Source organism: Camarhynchus parvulus, chromosome 4, assembly GCF_901933205.1.
Source record: "Camarhynchus parvulus chromosome 4, STF_HiC, whole genome shotgun sequence".
Lineage (NCBI taxonomy): Eukaryota > Metazoa > Chordata > Aves > Passeriformes > Thraupidae > Camarhynchus > Camarhynchus parvulus.
This window is the reverse complement of record NC_044574.1, coordinates 53,226,862-53,251,264: the sequence shown is the minus strand read 5'-3', so window position 1 is coordinate 53,251,264 and position 24,403 is coordinate 53,226,862. Positions and strand designations below refer to the sequence as shown.

Genomic DNA, 24,403 nt, shown 5'->3' with positions numbered 1-24,403 from the left:
TGACTTCTCTGTGAAGTTAAGAAACCTAGGAGAAGTGATGGGGTAACCAGGACATGCAGAATCTTTTGGAACATAGAAATAAAATTGCTGCTTCCTCTGCAGTTGCATGCTGTAAAAGTAATAACTGAGGCCTCACAATTACATAGAAAGGCCCTCCTTTCCCTGAAATCCAGAGTGGATTTTTTTCACACTTTATTGGATTAATGTTTGTATAATCTTGTTTAAAATAATCAGAAGGGAAGGTTTCCAGTGTGCACTAAATGTGTGCTGATGTGGTGTAAATTTATTGTGAATGCATTTTTCTACTGATTTCAAAGAAAAATGGTACAAGAAAATCATATTTTGGCTCCCTTTTTTCAGTTTAGTAATTATTAATGGTAATGTCTTCCATAAAAGATTGCAGTATTTGAATCCTGAGTAAGATATTCTGGGAAGAAATCTAAAGAGACATCGGGTTTCTTTAAAATTCATGCAGATAATCTGGAGGTTGCAGTCTTAAAGCTCTGATTGCTAATGAAACACCAAACCCTGGTTAGATTCACTTTGAATTTCAAGCAGTAATAAAAGGATATGACAAGTGAGATAATGTGATGAAGCTATGCAGGTATCTTACAGCTCCTCTTTGGTTACGTAAAACAGATTTAAATTGTTCTCATTTCACAGGTCCCAGACAACAACACACCAGGCTTACAGAATCAAACATAAAATAGTGACATCACTGGAGTGGAAGTGCTGTCCTGGGTACAGTGGGCAAAGCTGCCAACCCAAAGGTGAGTAGAACTGTAACGGTCTGAACTCTTCACTTCAGCAAAAGAAAACAATGCAAGTTTGATCTGTGAGCAAATGGTTCTGTTGAAAACAAATGCAGTGCTTTCTGTTAAATTCAAATCCAGAAAAAATGCACAGTAAAAAAAGAAAAAGCTTTGGGATGTTGACTGCTCCCTGCATGTGAATTTCCAGAGCATCTAAGCAGAATGTCTTTTCCCTTCTTCCACTCTAAATAATGCTCATAAAATCTTCAGCCATATTTCATTTTGCTAAAATATGGAGTTTGCATTCAGTGTGTCTCTACTTTTGACCTTTTAGTTATTGAGAATTTCAGTGCTGGGGGAATTAAATCCGGGTCTTCTATTGGATACTTGCTGCAATATTCTCTACAGCAGTGTTATTCTTTTGCCTTTTGGTTTCAGACTCCAAGAGTATATTTTGTTTGCGATAAAATAATGAATCAATTTTTTTTTACTTCTCTGAATTTTGTAGTTCTTCTGCTGTTCATTTCAACAGTGACTGAATTTTTCTAGGTATTACAGATGATCCCTGTATAATTGTGCCCTTTTTGACAGAATAGCCTTTTACCTCTGCCCTGGTGAGCAAACATGTGGCATCATATTGTAATTTTACATCTCTATAAAAGCTCTTTCTTTGCTGCTGGCCTTAAGCAAGCAGTCCTTGAAAAATTAGATATGGCATCAGCATACAGGTTTTAAACTAATAAGTATTGCAAGAAAGGCTATCAGATATGATAGGGAATTCAATCAGCAGTGGTAAAGTAAAGGGCTGTGATTAAAAATTAATGTAGAGGAATGAAGAAAAATCACTATTGTTCACATCCAGGAGGGAAATTTCAGTGCCAAAGAGCCAGAACCTTGGCAGGCACAGAATTCTGCTCTGCACAACATTGTGGAGTCAGACATTAACAGATATGAGCACAGTCAATCAGCAAGGCTGTCCAGTGAGCATGGATCAAGTGTTTTAAATAGTTCCTTTCAGAAAAGAGCAAACATTAGCAAAAATAGATTAAAAAAAATGTAAAGGGTAGCATTGAAGAGTGACATCACAGTTGACAAAATTGAAATGGCATCAAAATAACAGGCAAACATCGACTAGGAAGAAAATCTATATAATTCAATTTGTAGTGGCATCTGTGTAAAAAATAAGGATAAAGGGAAGTGCTGTGAATTGTTACAGGAGCGCATGTTACATCTCCTGGGTTCTATTTTCAAACCTCTTCTGGCTTACTGAATAACTTGGGGAAGCCACTTATAATCTGCATAACCAAGTTTACCCATCTAGAAAATTGAGATGACACTTATCTCACAGGGGCACTGGGATATTTAATTAATTAATGCTTGTAGAAATGCTTAAAGAGATTGGGATGAAAGGTGTTATGTCAGAGAAGCTTTTCTTCCTTGCTTCTGGAATCCTGCCTCCCATGAGGAGCAGACCACCAGCACAAGCCTGCCTGTATTATTCAATTCCCACGGAGGGACGTGGGCTAATGAACTTCAACAGCTGGGAGCCCAAGAGCCTTGTCTTCCTTCCTGTGCTCCACAACAGCAGGGGAGAGTGAGGCTCTCCCGAGTCACTGAGCCTCCCACTTGGCCTCTCTGTTGTTCAACAACAGAATTGTTACTGAAGGGTTTCTGTGCCAAAGGAACTGGGCTGTTCTGACAATCCTTTAGATCCTGGAAAGGTGCTGCAAGGGGGATGTCGGTTGCTCGTAGCAAATGCTGATTTAAAATGCCTTCTGGTTTAACTTCTCTCTCAGAGTGAAGTCATATGAAACTATTTCAGTCTGATAGTCTAGGCAGGAGAAACCACTTAGCACCACCTGGTAGCTATTACCACACATCTGAAAGTCTTATTTGGTGGCCCCCTTGTAACTGCTTAGCTACAGATGCTTCTCAAGGTAGTGCAGTAGTGAGAGAGATGGAAGTGATGTGTTCAGATCGCTGTTTCTAACCTTACCTCCCTTGTGGCAACACATGACCAAATTGGCTAAGACAAGGATCCTATTCCAGCGTGGACAATGCAATTTTTGAAGAAATTTTATAAGAATGAAAAAATATAGACGTCATTTTTATAAGTTTAACCAGACAAGTCAATATGGATGATTAAACAGTTAAAGCATCATCATTTTGACCTGGGAATATCAAATGCTTAACTGAGAGCAAAACCACTAAAACAAAAGGACACTTCAACGCGGAGTTGCAGACATCATTACGTCACTTTTACTAAAGACAGTTTTATTTTAACTTTGCATGTGTAGTAATGAAATCCTGGCTCCTCCATGCACATTCAGAACACCGAATTGTATGGTTTAGAGCCAGCAGCCGGCTCTGTCACAGCCGCTGTCAGCACGAAATTCCCTGGAGTGGCAGTGATGCCATTTCTCCAGCAGATGGCCGTGCGATGTCCCATCCTCTGCATGCGGCGAGCGGCATGCAAAAAAGGTGGGAATTCGCCTTGAAACACAGGGAACGGGAGGAAAATACCTACCCCCCTCTCTGGGAAGCCTCTTCAGCCATTCGTGCTTCACCAAAGATATATTGAGTCAAAAAGACGCTATCTCTTTTATTTTTTTTTAATATTCCCTGAAATTATTTTGAGCACTGTGTTTAAAAATATGTAGGAGAATAAATTATACATCTAGGCCAATATACTGGATAATAGACACCTAATGTTAAATTTCTGTATGCATTACCTGTTTTTCTGATACAACTGGAAGGACTCATTGCATTGGATTTCGTATTGCTGCTTTTTTGGTTTTGTTTGTGGTGCTTTGTTATTGCAAATGACCCCTCTAAGGTGGGTCTAGCTGTCTCATTTGATTTTTTTTTCTTGTTTGAACTGAGCATGGCATATCTAATTTTTAAAGGGTCTCAAATGTGAGTCGTTTGATGGCTATTTCTACCCTAAAGAGTATGTCTATTAGGTTTTTGGTCTGGTGCTTCTATCACACCTGCTCTTATCCAGCATCTACAATGGGAATCTCAGCTGTGGGAATAAGGGGCACATAAATGTAATCAACATATGATGTCTTGGAGTGATTCCTTTGGAAAAGGCCTGAGCCCTGCTGGAAGAATGATGTAGGAGAAGCTGTATTGCTAGTGACTCCTCTGAATTTGTTTTACAAATGAAAAGCCTGAATTTCTAATGCTACTTGCCAAGTACCTTTCCTGTACTGTGGTGAAATGTGATAAGCACACAATATGTGGCTGTCTGTGGGTGAGGTTCGTGTGTGTGTGCATCACTGGCTCCAGCCCTTGCTGCTGTCAGAGGCAGTGCAGTGCACTTGGGGTTTGCTCCATGACTGGTTTGCTCTGACAGAGGTGCTGTGTGCTTGGTCTCGCAGCCATTATGTTACCTGAACATTATTTACATGAACAATTTTAAAGCATTGGTAAAACAAGCACACAGGGAGAAATATGTATCCTTGGAACTTTAAGAGTGAATAAAACTGTGAGGATTTGGGTATTCTAGAATGTGGGGCAATTGATTTGCTAAGGAGGATGAAAGATAAGGCGGATAGTATATATAAAAAAATGTGGTGTCTGTAGCACCAACAATTTCAGTGAATGCATTTAGAGCAATGGAAAGACAGTAAATAAAAGGATAAAAGGACATTGATCAGCTGGTCTTTATCACAGGCAAGTAACCGACTCCCTTGTCATAGATTGTATCACCACAACACCACCTAATAAATCCTGTATAATGAGTTGGGCTGACTGCAAGAATTTAGCTTCTGTCAAAAACCATGCCACAGAAAGATAACAGAAGCTGTTGAAATTATAACCATTTGAGGATTTTGTATTTCTCATCAGGCAATTTGAAAAGATTCTATCAAACTATTGATCTGTATGATAATCTCATCTGAGTTCCTCGCCTAATTTTTACAGCACCCTTAATTTACAACTGAAACACCTTATATTGTCCTAATTGCAGTCTATTTATTTTCAAATGTTATGTGAAATGTGGAATTTCTTGACTCTGCATTTTAATCCATTTCCCTGGAAACTCGCATTATGGCTAAACTAGATTTTAATATTTGAAGTGCAAAATAATGTCACCATACCCAAGTTATTCTGCTTGTACTGTACTAAAGACTGGAAATCACATTAGTGCCACATGTGATATGCTCCTCCTGGAACATTGACGTCAAAATGTTCCACAAACTGAGCAAGTATATAAAAATTGGTATCAATTTACACTAGTAAATTTATTACCTAATTTGTGCATATTTTGTTTTTCAAAAAAGTAAAATAAAACAGCATCATTAAGCCTGATGACTAGAGAATGTATGTCAGGAATATAGAAATCTCAGTTCTGTTTCCAGCTATCTGACCAGTTCATTACTTTTTGTGAGTGAAGGCACTTAACTTTCTGGACCTCAGTTTCCACAGCTATGACATTGAATTAATAATGTTAGTCCAGCTATCTGCAAATTACTCTCAGATCTTTTGGGCTGAAATGTAAAATAAAACAGATAATCTCATCTGAGAGAAACCAGAGAAAATACTGACAAAATTGCCACCTTTGTGAAGTTTTTTTAATATATGTATACCAGTCATAAATGTCAGATGACATTTGTTGGAACTTAGAACTTGATTATCTTTTGAAATTGTTCTTATTTTTTAGGTGCCACAAAAATGTAGTATCACCATTGCCTTTAGTAGTAAGATTTCCATGGTTGAAGATCTGTGTGATCTGTAAAAAAAAAAACAAAAAAACCCAACCCAAAAATCAGTTTCAACAAACCTGGTTGATTTTGTAACCATTAAAAATCCCTAATTAACTTTACAGCTGACAGTCTCTGTATTGTCTTTATACTGCTGTTTTATATTGTTCTAAATTATTCCTCTAGAATTTTTTGCCTGTGGCATTTAAAAATTCTGTTCATTATACAGCAAATTTTGACATTTTAATATTAACACCAGCCCCTGCCATTCTTGAGAGGTCTTTTATAAAGACAGTCACCATCTTGAGCAAGGTGGTCCCACACTTCATGAAGCAGGTAAGAGTCACTGCAGATGATCAGGCTTTGGTACAGCTGGTACAGAATAAAGAAAGAAAAAAATTTGTTGTGCAGTCATCCCAATTATCATGTTCTGTGGTTCACTCGCATCCTTTGCTTTCCTTTTTTCTCCAGCTCAAGAACAGCAATCAGTTATACACAGCAACCAGGCTGAAAGCAGCAGAACTGTTGGTGAGAGGACACCAGGAGCTTTGCAGGACCCCAGTGGGCCAGGTCAGTTGTTAAAATTGCTCTCACCTCTACCTGGTCACTGAGATCACTGCAAAAACAATTTGAGGAAAAGCTCTGCCTACTGAAGGGACCTGAATGCAATGTCAATTTCTATCAGTCATGGTGCAGTGGTTTGCTCTTCTGATAAAGATGGGCAGAAGATAATGAATTTAAATGCAGCAGCAGGTCAGAAATAAGAGGGTTTTGTGCTGAAATTAAAACCAGGGAAGTATTTGGTATAGAAATATTTAAACAATAATGTTATTGAATACAATAAATTAATTAACAGGAGGAAAAAAAGAAAATGAAAGCAAAAAACCCCAGCCCAAATACAGAAGTAGTACAGACCAGCATTGCACACAGAAGAAAATGTAATGAAGTAATGGACATGATTATTGCTATGTATTTTCTTACAAATATTGGTTCTTTATTCAAAATCAGTACAAAGATGTTTCAACCCTTAACAAGGGCAGCTCAGGCATCTTTTAAGCTACTATGTCTAGGATGATCAAATAACTAAGAAACAAAATGAGAGTTTAAACATTTATACCAGAGAGGTTTGAGAGTATTTCTTATTGCCTTATGCACTTGCTCATTTTTGTGTTTACTTAACACAATCTGGATATTATGTTTTGGAATATAATGTCAGTGTTGTCTTGCAGAAGTATGTACAGAAAAATGAGAATTGTAAGAGCTGGTCAGTAACAAAAAAGATTCATTCAAATAGTGATCTATATTCAGAACCTATGTTAGATGACTGCTTTGTGAAAAGCTTCTCCACATTTTGGTCGCTATTCGCTGGAAGCTTTGTTTGGGAGAAATCCTGAAAATGTTTGCCATTTTAGGAGGAGGCACCCCACTGCTGCCTATAAGTGCTGCAACATGAATGGTGGCCGTTTTTCATGGGGATAAAGCCCCATTCCCCCAGTGTCTCAGGATCAGGTCAGAGGTGGAGTTTGGGGCTCCGAGGGCAGCCAGAGTCCTAGCTGATGGCAGCTTTGGTCTTGGTGAAATCCTGCAACATTCACGATTTTTGGAGGCAGCACGTGAGTTTGGCCACATGCACCTCATCTCAATTGGTGGCCCTTTTCTACTTTTCATGATGGGGAGCCAAAAAATGGCCAAGATGTGGAGGAGTGTGAAGTGTTTAATGCAAGTATATTCCTTGAACTTTCTTACTACCTTCCTTTTCTTTTGAATCTGTTGATTCTTGTCTTATTTTTGTCTACACTGCCTTTTTGTATAACCATCATCTGTTCCATGCTGTGGTGTTGTTGTCACTCGCCTGTTGGCCTATATCCAGTAACATTCTCCTGAAGCAAATAAATAAGTCAAGTTATATTCTCAGGTCTGTGTTTTGTGGTTTTAAATACCTTCTTGTGGGCTGAAATGCATGCTGAGAGAACAGGGTGTCATAATTAAGATCGCTACGGAGATTTATGGATATTTTACACATGCATGTACTTACATGCATGTATGTGCTTTATTTTAGATCTTAATAGACAGGAGGAGAAAGAGAGGGAAAGATGGAATCTGGCATGGAGATTTAGAGTGGTATTTTTGAAAGGGAGTTAGGCTGTTGTGCCTTGGTGATAAAGTATGAGCAACCAAGTCTCTCAGGGCTGGAGGGAGGGGCATGTTTAGTAAAGCAGGCAGGGCCTATTATAAAAAAAGTGAGCTTGATCAATAGAGCACTGAGATAAGCCACTTCCGTTAGTAGGAATTATGCTCTGAGAAACAAATCTGAAATTGGAATCTCTAACGTCCATATTAATTGCTTTTCAGTTATTTTTAAATCAAACTGGGTCAGTCTAGAAAGAGAGAGATACCTGTTGTGGCTGTTAACCCTGCGAACATGGCCTGGGGCCAGGCCTGACTGCTGTGGTCTGTCATTCCATCAGCACCTGCTATGGTTCTACAAGCCAAATTCTGCTTCCAGCTCCCACTTTGCAGCCATGCCACTTTCAGGCACAAAACCTCACTTTCAGGTCCATGTAGCTTCTCTTCCTTCCTCAGTGGCAACTGGTAGAAACCAAGCTAAAAAAAGGGTTACACCCTGCAAGTTAGTTATCAGTTTGGGTGACTGTGTGTGAGCTGCTAATGAATTTAGATCCCTTTCTCATAGTAACAATTCAACCAGAAGCAGAAGTGTCCAGACCTGTTTGTCTCTCACAAAGCTTTATTATGAAGACAGAGGTCTATCAATGGCATGGTCTTTGCAGCGCCAGGCAGAAGAATTGCCAGAGTCTAAACAAGGTGGTTGAGTTAGAAACAATTTAGTACTTATCTAAGTAGATGCCTTGGGCAGAGAACACAGTTGGAGATCCTAACATCCTAACCTAAAAGAGCCTTACTCTCCAGGCTCTTACTATGATGGCCTTTAGAAGCAACATGACTCTACAGGAGAATGAATGTTGGTCTGCTTCATCTGCATCTGGACCTATCTTTACACACCAGAATTTTAAAGAATACAAGTCATCAGAAGAATATTCCCTTTTGCTTGGTGGTTTTGGAGCCTTTGAACCCCTGTACTTAGGATTTCTGATTAAAGCTGTTTGCTGCCATAGAATAGACACTGGTGCTGTAATGAAAAGTGACAAAGGATCAATAGGAACACTGTAAAATTACACTTATAAATATTCATATGCAATGCTAAAGAATCTCACCCATAGCAGTTTATTAAGTCATAGTATAGCCCAGATCATTTGGGATAATATATCATATGCCTAACATAGGCACTTAGGCTGAATTCTCAAAGGAGATTTTCTAGCTTTGCTGACAGGAATTCAAACATCTAATTTTGTCAGCATCTTCTGAAAATCCCAGACTAAGTTTGATACCTGTCACACTCAGATGGCTGGCTGAAGTCATGTGGAGTCCCAATTTTCAACATCAAGGCATCCTTCACCATATCCTGTCTTAAAAGCATCCATCTAGACCTCTTTATTCCTGAGGAGACTGCAAGTATCAAGAGCAATTTGGGCAGGTTTTAAAATAAACTTGACTTTGTAGGTTAAGCTTCTATTTTTAATTATAATTTTGGAATAATTATTCCTTTATCTATTAGCTGTTTTTCTGCCTTGCTGCTGTGTTGAGCAAGTCTTTATTTCGACCCTTACAATGGAAAGATAATGTATTCCTTGAGACACAAGCCTTGCAAATTCATGAAGTTGTGTTATAAATAGTAAGTAAAAATGAATGCTTTTGTGATTGTGTTAGAGGAGATTGACTAAATGAGAGTTAACTGAATACCCTGTAGGGTGCTAGGTAGAGGAAGAATGGCATTATGTTGATTAAAATTAGCTAACCATTCAGAATACTCTTGTAGAATCATAAATACTTTATAATGGATACATATGCTTCAGTAATTAGTAACTGCTGTGCTGCTGAATCTCACTAATACATGGTACGTGACAAAAATCAACATGGTTCACTCAAAAATAAAAATTCAGAAAATTTTCACCCCACTTTTTGCTAATATTTCTCAGTCAATTATACCTTCTTTTATTTATTCACTAAATTATGTTTAACAATACTTGTTTCGGGGTTTTTTTTCTCATTTTGTTTCCTGACCAAGCACTTTATCAAAAAATGAACGAGAAGATTAGCAGTCAGGAGATGAAACTGACTTTTCTACAGAAGAAGGTTGACAGCATTGCTGCTGCGATGAATGATGTGAGCAAGATGCTTTCTTCTCTGGAAAGCAAAATCAATGAAGATAAGGGCAGAGACTTCCAGTCTTTTCTAAAAGGTAAGAAAAATAAATTAATGTAATCACTCACCCTGTTAGAAGTGCCAGGAAAAAAAAAGGCTCAAAATCTTCATAGGCTGTTCTATTCTATTACTCAACACTTGTTGAGAGTACTCATTTTTAAAATTGCATTTCATAATGGAGGAATTTGTTTATTTCAACATTGCTATGGTGTCTTTCATAGTGACAAAAAATTTATATTCTTGGGTGCTTCATCATCTACATGGTAGCTCAAGCCACTATCAAGGCATTTTCATTTGCTTAGAGCATCTGCAAATATTCTTATGTCTGTTTTTGTTTATCTGGCAGCTGCTAAAGGATGTAGTATTTGTTTTGCTACCAAGTCTAACTAATATTCTTTAATACATAATTCACACACACAGGGCAAACTATAAGGAATTCTGTGGTGGTTGTGTTTATAATACAGCAAACATTCTGCTGAATAATTTGTCCCTGATTGTATTAAGCTATCTTTGATAAACATCTGTACTGATATTCAGTATATGAGAAAGACACAGCTAGAGATCAGATCCTCACCAGCAGAATCATGCATCCATTTGTTGTGAATCCTGTTGCAAGATCTGGGTGTTAGCCAGCTCAAAATGCTGTTTAACAAGCAGATTCAGACTGCAACTTTCATTTCCTCAATATGCAGTATTTTTCTAATTATTCAGGAATGTTCCCCAAACCATATTTTGCACTTAAGAATTCAGAGACTTTTCTACTATTTAAAAATAGAACAGAGGTTCCGGAGTTCTTTACATTGAGATAAAACTGAACAAAACAATAAGGGGTTTTGTATCTCCCTCTGATTTATCAAGTTGGGTGCCATTTCTTGTATTTTCAGTCCTCTATCTCCTGAGCTACTCCTGCCATGTGCTAGATGGCTCTCTTGTATGCAAGTTCATTCCATCTCTTGATCAGTGACCTGCTTTCACCTCTCCCCATATTACTAGATGGCATTCTTGACCTTTGAGTGCACATTTAATCTGTCTTTGAATATTTTCCATTTCCCTTCTGCTTTCTCCTCATTCCTTTTTTTCTATTTCACTCGTTCTAGCTGTCATTTTCATGCTAGTATAAGAGGTGTTTTTCAGCATCCTGTGTTTCTGCTTCTGCACTCCCTCTCTCTATTTCAGGGTCTAAGTCTTAATTAAAATCTGCTGTCCAAAACCCTCCTTCTTTGAAAATGCCTTTCAAGCTTTTATTGTTTTTAGATGTAATGTTTTATATTATACCTGCTCAGAAAAAAATCTCCAGCAGGTATCTCTCTTTTTGATTTGTTCTCAATCTATCTCCTAATCAAGGAGATAGAGCACCAATGAAAAAGATGCTATCAACTACATTCCTTGGCTCTAATTATGAGCATTCCAACACAGGTTATTCTTGGCTTCTACATAGGCAAACAGCAGGAATGAGGAAAGGAGGGGAGAAAGAAAAGGTTAGTGTGTCTGTTGGCTTCTTTGTGCAATGGCAAATGGCAACTGCAGTTTCTGCCCAGAAAATATCAGTCAGTTGTACTCAAATGCATAAACAGCACTGGACATTCCACCTTGCTAAAGATTACTCTTAGAAGCTCACCTGAAGCAAACCACAGGTTTCCCAGTACCATTGCCATCCTGAAGCAACCTGCTTTTAAAGCACACTTAAGTCTGTAGTTGCTTTATGCTAGTCAGGCATTTTACTTCTTCACCTACTTTTCCATTTTCTTCCTCTGGTGCCAGGTCCTTTTGTGACATCCATACATCCTCTTTTTTTCTTATCACAGAAGTTCTAATGTTCTGCCCATCTTTGTATCAGGGTTTGTTAGGAATGAGGTCTGATTATGATTATGTGACCGAACAATTCAATATGGTTTAAAAAGTCTTTAATTCTTGGTTTCATCTATGACTTCAGTGACACAAACATGTCATCTGCTAACAGAGGTCAACACTCACTGGAGTAACTGATATGCTCCTCTGTTCAGTTAATGAAACCTGTTGTGCATTTTAAAAATTGCTTTCAGTATTCAGGAAGCTGTTGCCATTTGTTACTTAGGGAAAATGACTTTGTGCTCTTTTTAATTTAAAAAACTCTGCTTACTTCCTGCTATTATTTTCTTCCTCCTCTAACTCCATGTTTAATATACACCTTTCCTCTTCATTATAAAAATGTACACTCCTTACAAAATGAACTCAGTAATGGAGTGTTAATCACTTCCAAGTCAGAAATGTCATTTGCAGCTGCATATATAACCTCAATTCAGTCTCCTGTGTACATAAATTTATTTTGCACATTATTCTTCAAATAATTGAAACTGCAAAGAGAATATATGTTGACACAGAGTAATTACACCCTTTGGTTTTCAGCCAGGAAGCTAAAATTAAAATTTATAATCTCATAAAAAGTGCAAGAGATCTTTAACGTTCACAGGTAGCTTGGACCTTTCTATTTAAAAATGAGCAACAGAGAAATTGAGTTACATCCATGACTGCACACATGTATTTGCAGCTCAAGCTTAACAATATACCCAACTGTCACCAAGTTTGGGTCAGGTCTTTGTGTGGTCTCCCACAGCCCCTGCTGCACTTTGTTTACAAGCTACCCAGTTGTCCTAGCCAAAAAGCAGGGTAGAGAGAAACCCAAAGCTCTCTGGTTTAGCAGGCTCCACACTCTCCTGGTCAGGGGAACATCTGAAAACCAGAGCTGAGCTCCATACTACACTCACTATCCAACTGCATGGAGCTGAAATTGCTATTCCAGAAAGTCCAGTTGGAGAGTGAGGCTGGCACCTTCTTGTCTGTCACAGAAAGAAAAGGTTGATATAGACCTTCTGGAATGCCTCTCACAGATGAATAGTCTGTTATCAAGATTTCTTGCTGAGATGAACAAATTTAGTTGATTCCTCACAGAAGGTTTAGAGTAACCTTGGTTTTTTCCATAGCCATCAAATTTTTTTCCACAGCTCATTGTGTCTCAGAGCACAGAACATTTTTCAGCATCAGTAAGTAACCTGACCAAATGATCTCTTGGAAAGTTTTTTCTACATGAATTCATATCTTGGTTTTTCCTCTCAGCTGTCAGGACACCTTTATTCTGAGATACTTCAGTGTGCACATACATGTGCATGTTCATGTAAATGCATCTGTCTAGTCACTGACTTGCTCTTTAGGTAGTTAAAAGGAAGATAATAAAGGTAATCTCAGTATTATCACTGCTGTTTATTATACTTTATATAAAATTGCTGGGACATTAGGGACGTCAGGTGACAATAATGGAGTTTAATTCTTAGGAAACTTCATGCCAGATTTCTGATGTGGCTCTTGCCTGGGCTAGCAAACTTAGTTCTGATTTCTTGATGTTTTACTGTGCTTGTTGAGAATGTACCTTCAAATAATTTTTGAAGACATGCTTCACTGTTTCAGGAATGAAGAAATAAATTTCAGGCTGTAGAATTAATTGAGAATAAAATGGAAGAAGGGAACAGATAATTTCTGCCTTTATCAATACACTTTTAATCATAGAACCTGTGGTCATTGAGGCATTATAGAGGTTGAAAAATTTAATCATTATATCAGAGTCTGGCTGCAAATGTTCATAGGGCTTATGAAAATTGTGCAAAGAATGCTTCAGTGTTTCAGTTGGACAGACGAGCTACCTTTGAAGAATAAATTAATAAAATTCCTTCTATTCTCACACCAGAGCAGAACTACTGCTCTAATTGATTGAAATATGTTATGCAGAACTCTTTTATGCCTGTCTTGACCTCTCTAAGGCTATATGGGAAACATTTTCATATTGTTCACTGGGGCAGAGTTCACACATTCACCTCTGCCTAGTGCTTTTCAGGATCAGAATTCCTAGGAGTTATTTAAGGAGTTGTAGTATGGAAGACTTAAAGTTTCTACCTTTAAAATACCTGCATCTTGCAGCAGTTGTCACTTTACGAACTTTAGCTGTTCAATAAGGCTATTCTTTTTTATTTTGCTTTGTTCTCACAACAGTGTGGTGCATCATCACCTAGCACATACAATACAGTAGGAAGGTAATAATCTGCTGTCATTTCTTGACCATAATCTTGTAAAGCAGATTTTTTTTTTTGCCTTACTTTCCTAGTGGAGAAAGGACACAGCATTTTTTGTGAGTAAGCCACAAAAGCACATAGATCTCCCCCTTTCAGTGCTCAGAAACAGCTTAGGTAAGAGGTTAAAGCTGGTACTACATGTAGAGTTTGAGTTTGTCCTTTCAGAATACTGACAAAAGCCCCTACTGATTTCAGTAGAAACAGGGATGGATCCTCAAACACTGTAGCTGTATGTAAATTGTAAGCATCCTCTACATTCTTCAGCTGTACATTTTACTCTATATGTGGGTAAATTTGGGCAGGGACGTGTGTTTCACCTCTGTGCAGTGCTGTGTTTGCCCACATTGTGGGGAAAACTTTGATGTTACTAATGCGGTTGATTTGATTGTTTCCATGTTTTGATTTGATTGTTTCCATATTTCTCCTTTCCCCCAAAGGTCTCAAATCCAGAAGTATCGATGACTTAATCAAAGACGTAGTCAGACAACACTTTCAGGTATTTCAAGGTGAAATGCAAGACAGCATGGCTCAAATTTTCAAGACTATGTCTAGCATGTCAAGTGACCTTGAAAATACAAAAGAACTAGTCAAGCACCTGAATGGAACCCAAAATAAACTTGCTCAGGAGAAAGATAGTGGGCCAACAGAGCTTGACATTCTGGAGCTGAAGAGTCATATGGTGCAGATGAGAGAGGAAATGGCCCTCACTTGTGAGAAGCCTATGAAAGCTTTACAAGAAAAGCAGAAGTCCTTGGAAGTAAACTTGGAGCACCAACAGTCAAGAAGTGTTATTTATTATCAATCTTTAAATAAGACCCTCTCTGAAATGAGAGATGCTCATGAACAACTGTTATCAGCTGAACAGTCTTCAAGACAAAACCTTCCCCCAGCAGATCAAGACACGGAGTACAATGTTACAGAGTACATGATCACACTGCATGAGAAAGTAAAGAGACAAGGCATAATGGTGCTGGAGATCTATGATGACTTAAGAGTGCAAGATAGCAAGATCAGCAATCTCAGTGTTGCGCTGGAAATTCAGAGAGACTCTGTTCTGGCGGTCTGTGATGACATGTTGTCAGAGAGCAGGACAGATTTCCAAACACAGCTTGCAGCAGTCCAAGAGAGTGTGATTGCTCTAAACAAGAGTCTCTCTGATGTGTTCCTTCCATTGGGCAATAAGATGGACAGAATGAATGAGCAAATTAATGACTTGTGCTATGATATGGAGATCCTGCAACCCTTGATTGAACAAGGAGTACCTTTCAGTCTAACTTCAGAGTATGAGCAACAAATCCAAACTAAAGAATTGAAAGAGAAACTTGAAAACCTCACTGTTGTCATTAACGGAATGAATTCTGCAATGACGGAACTTTCCAAAACTCAGGAAGGACTTAAAAATGAATCTCAGGCTTATCAGGAACTGTTTGAGAGTCGTGTTAATGAATGCTCCATGGAAATAGAGGATGGATTAAACAAGACCATGATAGTAGTAAATAGTGCTATAGATGCTATTCAAGATAATTATGTACTGAAAGACATGCTATATGCTCTAAGAAATGAGACTGAAGTTTGCTGTGGCAGAGCTGAGGGACTGGACAGCCTCCTGGCTTTTATTCCCCAGTTCCAACAGTTGAATGAATCCCTCCAGTCACTGCTTTATAACAAGAGACACAAAATTACTTCACAGGTAGCGCTATCTCTTTCTGATCTTGCCAACAAGGAGTCTGATAAAAGTATCCTCCACAATTTCAGTAGAGTTTTCCATATTTTAAATGATACCTCATCAAAAGTGGAAAAGCAGCAACAAGAGATGAGGCGCCTGCAAGAAAAGCTGGTTGACTCTGTGGAGGGTTCAAAGGACCATGAGGTTCGCCTTCTGAATGTAGAATCAAAAATTTCCAAGTTTTTGGCAAACAACTGTGTCTCACTAAAAAAAACCAAAGCTACCTCAACAGAGAAAGAACAGGTGGTCTCACTTCAGCTCCAGGCACTGAGTTCCAGGATCAAGGCCCTGGAAGCCAAGTCTATCCGTTTCTCAAACATCATTCCACTTGTGAACAAGACTGCTCATGAAGCCTGGGGGCTGTGCCAGGATGCCAACAACAGTATCCAGAAAGTGAATGCAAGCATACCTGTGCTAATTAAATTGGCTCAGCCAGATATCCTCCTGCTGCAGAGAGGCCTCAAGGAGCTTGTTGAATCTGTGCTTGAAGTAAAAGCAGGAGCTATTTTGACAAATTTAACCCAGCATGTTGACATATCCCTGGTAAATGCAATGAACAACATCACCAAACTTCAGAAGCTGCCAAAACCAGTTATAAAAAAGCCCTCCCCAACAAAAAAAGTGGCAGGAAATGCCACCATGAGCCTGGCAAGCCGAAGCCAGAGAAACGCAGATAATGTAATAGATCCAGGTGATGCATTTTACTCTACTAAAAATCCAGGTATGTTTTATAAAGATTATGTAGCCATTGTGATGAGCTGAGTGGCAGAACTTGACTGAGAGTAAATAAAAAGTCTAAAGACTGCTGTGAAGAGTGTTTCAGAGGATAATGAGATTAGTCTCTTGCTTACAATAGAATTTATTTTGCTTATGAGATTTTGCACTCAATTTAACTTTCCTTTATAGGTTCCCATCTGATCAGTGTAAGATATATGCACATACACTCAGCTGAGAACCTGACCTTTGAAAAGTTACTGACAGTTTAGACAAAACCTAAAGAACCAGAATTTTATGCCTGCATCTCAATTAGCAATTTCAGTAGAAAAAAAAATGTATGCAAGCTGGGAGAGAAATATGGAGTTGCATCCATACTTTGCAGTGTCAGCAGGGATGACAGGTATCAAAAACCTGAAGCAAGTGAACAAAAATGACTGTAATGAGGCTTTTGCTGGCTCCTTCAGGACTTCATTGAGAAGTGCAGTTACAGCAGTGTGTTCCTGAAAAAGCACGAATCCAGCCAATCAAGTAAATTTGGCTCCATTCCACCTGGAGAGCAGTTCCGCTAAGCAGGAGCTGCCATTCTTAAAAAAGAAAACTTTGAGTGTGATCTGCTTCTGAACTTAAATTCAAATGCCATCATGTGAAATTAGTTATGAATGAATTCACAGAAATACCAACTCTTGAGTTGTAACTTCTGCAATCATACTTGAGTGAAAATCATAAGCACAAGATAATGTTTTATGGAAATATAACTCCTGGCACGATACAGAAAATGAAGAGTGGATGAGTGACTCGAAATACTGAGATGATTTTAATTCACATTAAAATTAAGATTTCTTAATAACAGAGTCATGTCCAGATACTCTTGAAGATCCAGACCTGAATATTTTCTGTAAAATGCTCCTAAACTTAAGAACATTTCTAAACCAATACTTGGTCCCTATTGCAAGCAGATATAGAGGTAGTAAGAGCTGTTACTCTTATCCATGTCCTAAGGCCATGGGTAATTTCCTTCTCCCTTTCCATGTTTTTTTCCTTCCTTTCCACTTGAGTTCTTCATCTCTTTCCATCCTAGGGACAGCATTTCTCAATGACCAATGGAAAGGATCCTTTTTAAAGCCATAATCTCATGAGTAGCTTGGTTTCTGATGGAAGCCATCCCCACTGAAGGATTTCAGTCCTTGGTTGTCTTTAAGTTAGAGCGAGGACACAGCTACTAGAGAAGGCAATCACACTTAAAAATGCACAAAGTAATGTGAATATTTTGCTATTCAAAATTGCAATTCTTCCTCAAGTCCTTTTTGGTTTATGTCTATTACTGGCACTGCACAGGATGGAAATTCAAAATCTTTGCTCAAAATCGAAATGAAGAGAAAATGAGAGATGTCTTTGATTCTTCCCACACCATGTACTTTGTTGGAAAGTATCACTAGTGCTACCTGCCTGGAGCATGGGAAAGGTGCCATGTGCTCTGACTCTCTCTCAATTTTGATGAATTGTCTTTCCCATTTATTATTTATACTCAATTTTAACAAATAACTTGCTTGATAGCATTGGATATATGCTCGCTTGCAGAAAGTGTAGTTCTTTGCAGATGTGGAGAAGCCTTATTTTTACATGAAGTTTCTACATAGCAATGCTTATGCTGACTTTTCCATTGGTACTTAACAAATTTCATGCCTAGCAAAGCCATACATTATATTTCTGTAAGTTAAAGAAGCAAGACCGTTACCCTAATTAACAAATATCCATCTTCTGCCTGGGTGGATTTTACTTCTCCATGAAAGCCTTTTCTTGCAAGTTCTAGGACACCACCAAAGATTTGTGCTGCCTTTACTAAAATTTCTAGAAGACATTCTGAGGCATAATTGGCTAATCATAAAATGTATTTAATCTTAGATTGCATTTTTCAACTAAAACAATCTAGGAAGAGGTGAATGACAATTTTCATTGACTCCAATATGTTCAATATTTGAACCTACTCTAACAGATTAGGGGTTTAACTGGCTTTAATGTGTTCAGGATTTGACCCTGAGGTAATACATTCTCAAGTAATTGGTTGAAATCAGAAGAAAACAATGTGAGTTTGCATTGCATATGCAAGAACATTAAACTTTGCTGACTTCCCATATTGTGGAATAAACTTAAGTTCTCTGTCAAGTAGAGGCTGCAGTACATGTGTGAGGGGTGAAAGCACCAACACTTCAGCTGACACTGATTGTAACAGCAACCCAGGATGCATAAAAAAAGTGATTATCTTAAGACAGCTTCAATATCTAAAAGGAGATGACAACATTAAAATATAGATATATTTTTAATATATATATATATACACACACAGTAACTGTTAATTAGTCCTGGGTGTGGGTTGTGACTGGTCCTACTTTGCAATGCACTGTTCTGCAGAAATGAGTGATGCAGCGTGAGGGCAGTTTAGCTCAGTTCCCATTTTCCTGTTGCTATTAGTGCTGCTCTCTAGGGATTCTAGAGGCTGCTGTGCTTTCCAAATGTGAGTGCACTCTCTTGTTGCATGTCTTGTATCAGTTGTGGGTTTTGCTTTATTCAGATTATGCCACCCTCCCATCAACATGAATAACTGGGAGTCAAGCTGTGTTACATTTGTGCATTTAAAACAGTGCACCTGTATGAGAGGTAATTTCAATTCGTTCTCATTTTCTTTGTGTCTTATTTCTGATTTTGGTTTCGCACAAAAAGATTTCTAACTCCTAACAGAAATGCAAGCTTCTATTGTTGCTTTATCATTCAACCCTTAATTTCAAGTGAAATATTAACCTATTCAAATGTTTTCCATCTTGTGTTTTAATTGAACAAATGAGATGGGTATTCCAGTTCAGCTTGGTGACATACGCTTCAAATTTGCATAATTCCTCTTTAGACTAATGGGTTGATGAAGCTGTTGTGTTGTTTTTAATTTGGCGAGGCTAAAATCATCCTACAGGAATTATTAGATACCTCTGTTTAACAGAGAAACAGAGTTGCTGGAGTCCAAGTAGCTCAGATTGGCCCTGACACTCCACCCCACCCAAAACTGGAGGGCACAGTCCTTTCCTCTTTACTTTTTGCCCACTGTCAGCCTGAGGGTGCTAAAATAGGGGTGATTAATAACTATGGGCTGGCAACCAGTTTGACCCTGTGTGAGCAGGGTGGTTTAGTAGTTACCCAGGTTCTTCCAGTCTCCTGGGGCTTCCTGAGAAGTAGGTACTGATACCTGAATACTGAGAATATGTTTTTAGGTTGCCTCCTGGTCAGAAGAATTTCCAAGCTGAACTACTGGAGTCAATCTTTTCCATAAGGAGACCATTAAATTGCTGAATATTTGTTTTGCTTCTGAAAAAACCCCGGTAGATACTGAGAGAGCTTCATTATTTGTTTGAGATTTGTTTGCGCAAGCATTGGCAGTCTATTTCCCAAAAGAGCTTCTGACTGTCTGCCTTCCCAGAGAGTAGCAAAACTGAGCATTAACTGGCTCTTCTCATTACTACCATACCAAGTTTAATTAGCAACTGCATTTTATTCTCTGCTAGTAATAGTGACAATTTAAGCCTTTAATTTATAGTCTCTCTCTTTTACTCATCTACACTACTAAGTTGTGAAACAATAATCAACAATAAAATATTTGTTTTAGTAGAACTGTTCCTAATCTGCACCCTCTGGTATCTTTACCCCAAGGAGATAATTCAGACATAGTGTCTCAGGATACTCTTCAGCATGAAAAGAGAAAATACTGGGCAGAGGAGCAAATTCAGCCAGAAATGACAGCAGAAAGATGCTATTGTAGCATAGTTATGTGGAGATTATTGACACAGTGGAGATCTGCAGAATTTGCCTCTTGCTCTGAAAATCCTAATTTGACTCAAATCTCATACAACTTCTCCTATTCTAGCACATGGAGGAGCTTCCCAGTTGCTGTTAAGCAGTGTTTCACAGGGAGGGTTAATTTAATGTAGATAGAGCTATGAATTTGAATTAACTCCAAGGTTGAGTTTGGGCAGAACCACACCACAGCAGACTTCCAAAAGGCTAGTCTCAATCTCATTTCCTTTTAGTGATCTTTTTCCTGTTTCTTGGGTTTACTTCTTCATTATGATAAGTAGAGGCCAATTAGCAGAGAGACTGCTGTGTTCTTACAGGAAGCTTTGTATTTTGAGAGTATGATACAGTCAGCACAATCAGCTGTTTTCCTTCCTTTTCTGCTTTCCTTTGACACTTGGCAAATATGTGGATGCTTGGTAAATATCAGTGAAATGTTGTGGGTGCTTGGTGAATGTGAGTGAAAAATAACTTCAATGAAGGATGTAGCAAAAAATTATCTGAGAAGCAAACCATTATTTTCTCATGTCCAGTTGCCTGTGCTGTGACCCCAGTCATGACAGTCCTAAATTGCTTTATTTCAGGCATTCCAGAATAGACATTATTTTCTGTGAAAAGAATGACTGTTGTGTTTATAAACCCGTATGCTATATCGGAGCAAATTAAAGTGTCACTTTACAATGTGCCTCAGCATTCTGCTCACTGAACTAAAATATCTCACAGAAACAGTTTGCCTTAATGCAGCAGTCTGTGAAATACCTGGTTGGGAAAACAAGATAACACTGGAATTACTGAAATATCTGTGTGAAATCCAGGTCAGCATTTTCCTGGCTATGTACTTTTATGCAAGACTTTTTCAGTTCTGACCTACCAACCTAGATTTACCATAACAGAACTGTGTGGAGTTCTCTTTCCAGAGTTTTGCTGGTAGTTCCTGGTGAAGAAAAGGGCTGTTTTCTAAAATATGTGATTTTTATTTGACCAAACCAAGAGAAAGCAAAAACATGTGATTTTAGAATGCTTTGTGTTCAGAATTTTTCATAGCAATATTTATTTTTTTTTATGTGACCTGAATTTTCTCCCCCCAAAACAGTGCTAGGACAACACATTATTCAATTACACTCAGTAATTACTGTCTCAGAGCTCAGCAGCTCTGGCCTGACAGATTTCTCTGTATAGGCTGAGTTTAATTTGGCCAGCTCATACCTCATTCACAACAGAGGCAAGGACATCCTCAGTGAGGGTGCTCTGCAAAGGCACCTGTTTGGTATCATTTTTCTTGCTTGCAGTCCAAAACTTCTACAACAACCTTGATGGGTACACTGGAATTAGGGACTTACGGACAAGTACTTGAAATGGCTGGGATAGCATTTAGGACCTTTCATCACCAGGAGTCTGGGTCTCCTGCAATATTTGTCACATGCCTGGGTGAAAAATGTCATAGACAAGACAGTCCAAGCTGTACAGCAGCAGTACAAAATCTCTTCTGGTACACCAAGGATAAGATGGCTCAGTCCAGAAAGAGCAGTCTGATCTAACTTCTTTGGTGGTTCTTCTTTCTTACTGCATGTGCCTGACCCTCTGAGACCAGCAGAGCTCAGAATTTACAGGTAACCTTGAATATTTTGGAGGATAGCTGCAAGTATGCCGTGCTCAGGTAGAGGGGAAGGCTGGACAGGAACTGAAGTTGGCCTTCACGAAGAACTTCAGCAGAAATTGTGAATTGTCAAAGAGCCTTTCCAAATTACTGCATACTTGGGAATTGTCCCTGCTGTGACATTACAGCTGAGGCTGTTTGGTTTGCTCCTCTCTTTCCCAGGGCAGCTTTCAGCGTGTGCCAGCTCCCCGTGCCAGAACGGAGGAACCTGTGTCAATGACAGACAGAGTTTTGTCTGCGCCTGCCGCCACCCCTTTGGAGGAGTCAACTGCAGTGTGAAGCTGGTGAAGGACAATTCCCTGAGTGTTGGCAAGTACAGAATTTAGCAGTGCAATCCAGGATCAGTGCAGGCCTCTGCCCCAGGGCCTAATTACACAGCATGTGCTGGTCAGAGGTCTCACATTTCGCTTTAATGAGTGACAACTCAAGCAGCAAAGCTCTGTGTTTTGGTGCTGAAGACATCAATCCCCACGGGTGACTCGTGATCTCTTTTCTTAATATTACCAGATGATGGGATTAAATTGGTTTGGGACCGGTGATAATAGCTGGAAAAGCTCCCTGATGAAATGTGCAGAGTGGGAGGGTGTGCAGTAGATACATTTGAATGTGATGTTATTTTGAAGGGGGAGGTAAAATCACATCACTGGGAAATACTATCTTCAATGAAGCCATAAATGTTTTATAAATACCAATAGCTACCAGAAGGTGTGGGACTGTGCTCTCAAGGAGTCATTTTAGGCCTGCCTCCGGCTTTCATCAGCAAAGGATGCAGCCCCTTGAAAGATTCCAAAAGAAAAAAAAAAAAAGTGAAAATTATGCTTATTCAGCATAATAGATACAATAAATAATTTACACCCAGGCCACACGAAATGTGAATTTTATGCATCTTTCAGCAGTCATTTGGCTGATTTTTACTCATGACAGCATATGAATAGTGAATGAAATAATTTGTACAGAGGCAGGGAATGATATTGTACAGGCTCAGCTTGAAGAGAAACCCATATACTTTTATCCCCTCATTTAACATCATGAATGCTAAACCTCCTTGCTGTTTGTCTAAGATTTCTGCTGAAATTCTTGGCTTCAGCTCACTCACATGAAAGAGATCCTGGAGTGGGAAAACTAGGAGGGGGTGTAAGGTGGAAAGAAAGCACCCTTAATGATAACATAGTATAGACAAACATCAAGTTCCCTTGCTGTTGCTAAATTTTTCTCTTGTGGATACACCTAGCACTAAATGTGAAGAAAATTACTTTTTATATAATATGAAAAGATGTGTTTATGCAGGAATACTATGTTTCAGTTGCTCAAGTTCTGTCATACACAGGATGATGTGACATCAGAAAATTTGCATTTGGTCTTCTGGCTGGTCCAAGTTGCCTTTCTGCCATGTAACATCACTTAAATTTTTTCTTTATTCCTTTCCAGATTTTTCAAAAGGATCATACAGATATGCACCTATGGTGGCTTTTTTTGCTTCTCATACATATGGAATGACAACTCCAGGACCCATCAGATTTAACAATCTGGACGTCAACTACGGCGCCTCGTTTGCCCCAGCAACTGGGAAGTTCCATGTTCCATACCTGGGGGTCTATGTTTTTGAATATACCATTGAATCATTCAGCCCACGTGCCTCTGGCTATCTGGTCATTGATGGGATAGACAAACTCACCTTTCAGGCTGAAAATATTAATAACAGCAAGTACACTGACAGAGTAATTAGTGGAAATGCTTTATTAGAGTTAAATTACGGTCAGGAAGTCTGGCTCAGACTGGCAACTGGCTCTATACCAGCCAAGTACCCACCTGTAACTACATTCAGTGGTTACTTGTTGTATCGTACCTAATCAGTCCTAAAAGTGAGCTATTAGTCAGATGAAGCAACCTGCAGGTGAATTTAGCTTTGGATTTAAATTCTTTGCTTCTTTAAGGGCATGAAACTTCCCATGTAATGGCTTTTCTAGTGCCAATCCTCCAAGATGTTCTTTGGTTGTAGCCATGTGCACAACCCCAAGGAGCCCACAGGTTGGACATGGGGAAAACAAAGCATCTTCCTCATATCAATATGACTGGGAAGCACAAATCTGATGTTGTTCCATTGGAACTGGGTGTTCCAATGGATCTGCTGTTCCATTGCATAGACATGCTTACACGAGATTGCTGAGAATCACTTCTCAAGAGAAAGATCAATTTGATCATTCCTTTATATCCTGACTGCAAATCAAAAGTGATGGATAGATTCTGATGACTCAGATGCTGGATTACTACTTAGCTCATTGTATCCATTGATAATCATGTGTATATATTCTGTTTGGAAAAAAAAGATATTTTTTTCATTTTGCCTACCATTATTCACTGCATATTTTGATATGGCAGTATTTAATTAATTCATGATTTTTTTTATGTGACCAGTATGATGATAAAATAGGTTTTTTGAATCTGGCAGCAAAAAAAAAAAAAAAAGAGGAATACATTCAGATTAGAAATAAGCTATTTTTAGCATTTAAATTAGTCATAGGATGAACATCATAATGGATTTGGTGGATTCTCTCTGCTGCTTGAAATATTTAAACCACAGCTGGATTTTGCTTGGGTAATATGTTTCAAGCAAACATTGTCATATTGGC

General features: G+C 38.6%; 1 protein-coding gene across 1 annotated transcript in view; it reads left to right on the top strand.

Annotated features, from left to right (window-relative positions):
- MMRN1 (multimerin 1) overlaps positions 1–24,045 on the top strand; it is a 38,962-nt gene extending 14,917 nt beyond the window's left edge. Inside the window, exons 3-8 of the mRNA XM_030947779.1 lie at positions 664–770; positions 5,930–6,028; positions 9,603–9,776; positions 14,277–16,256; positions 21,936–22,082; positions 23,202–24,045. Of these exons, the coding sequence (XP_030803639.1) occupies positions 664–770; positions 5,930–6,028; positions 9,603–9,776; positions 14,277–16,256; positions 21,936–22,082; positions 23,202–23,623 (2,929 nt within the window). The 3' untranslated portion in view covers positions 23,624–24,045. The remainder of the gene's footprint in view (positions 1–663; positions 771–5,929; positions 6,029–9,602; positions 9,777–14,276; positions 16,257–21,935; positions 22,083–23,201) is intronic.
- The last annotated feature ends 358 nt before the right edge of the window (positions 24,046–24,403 follow it).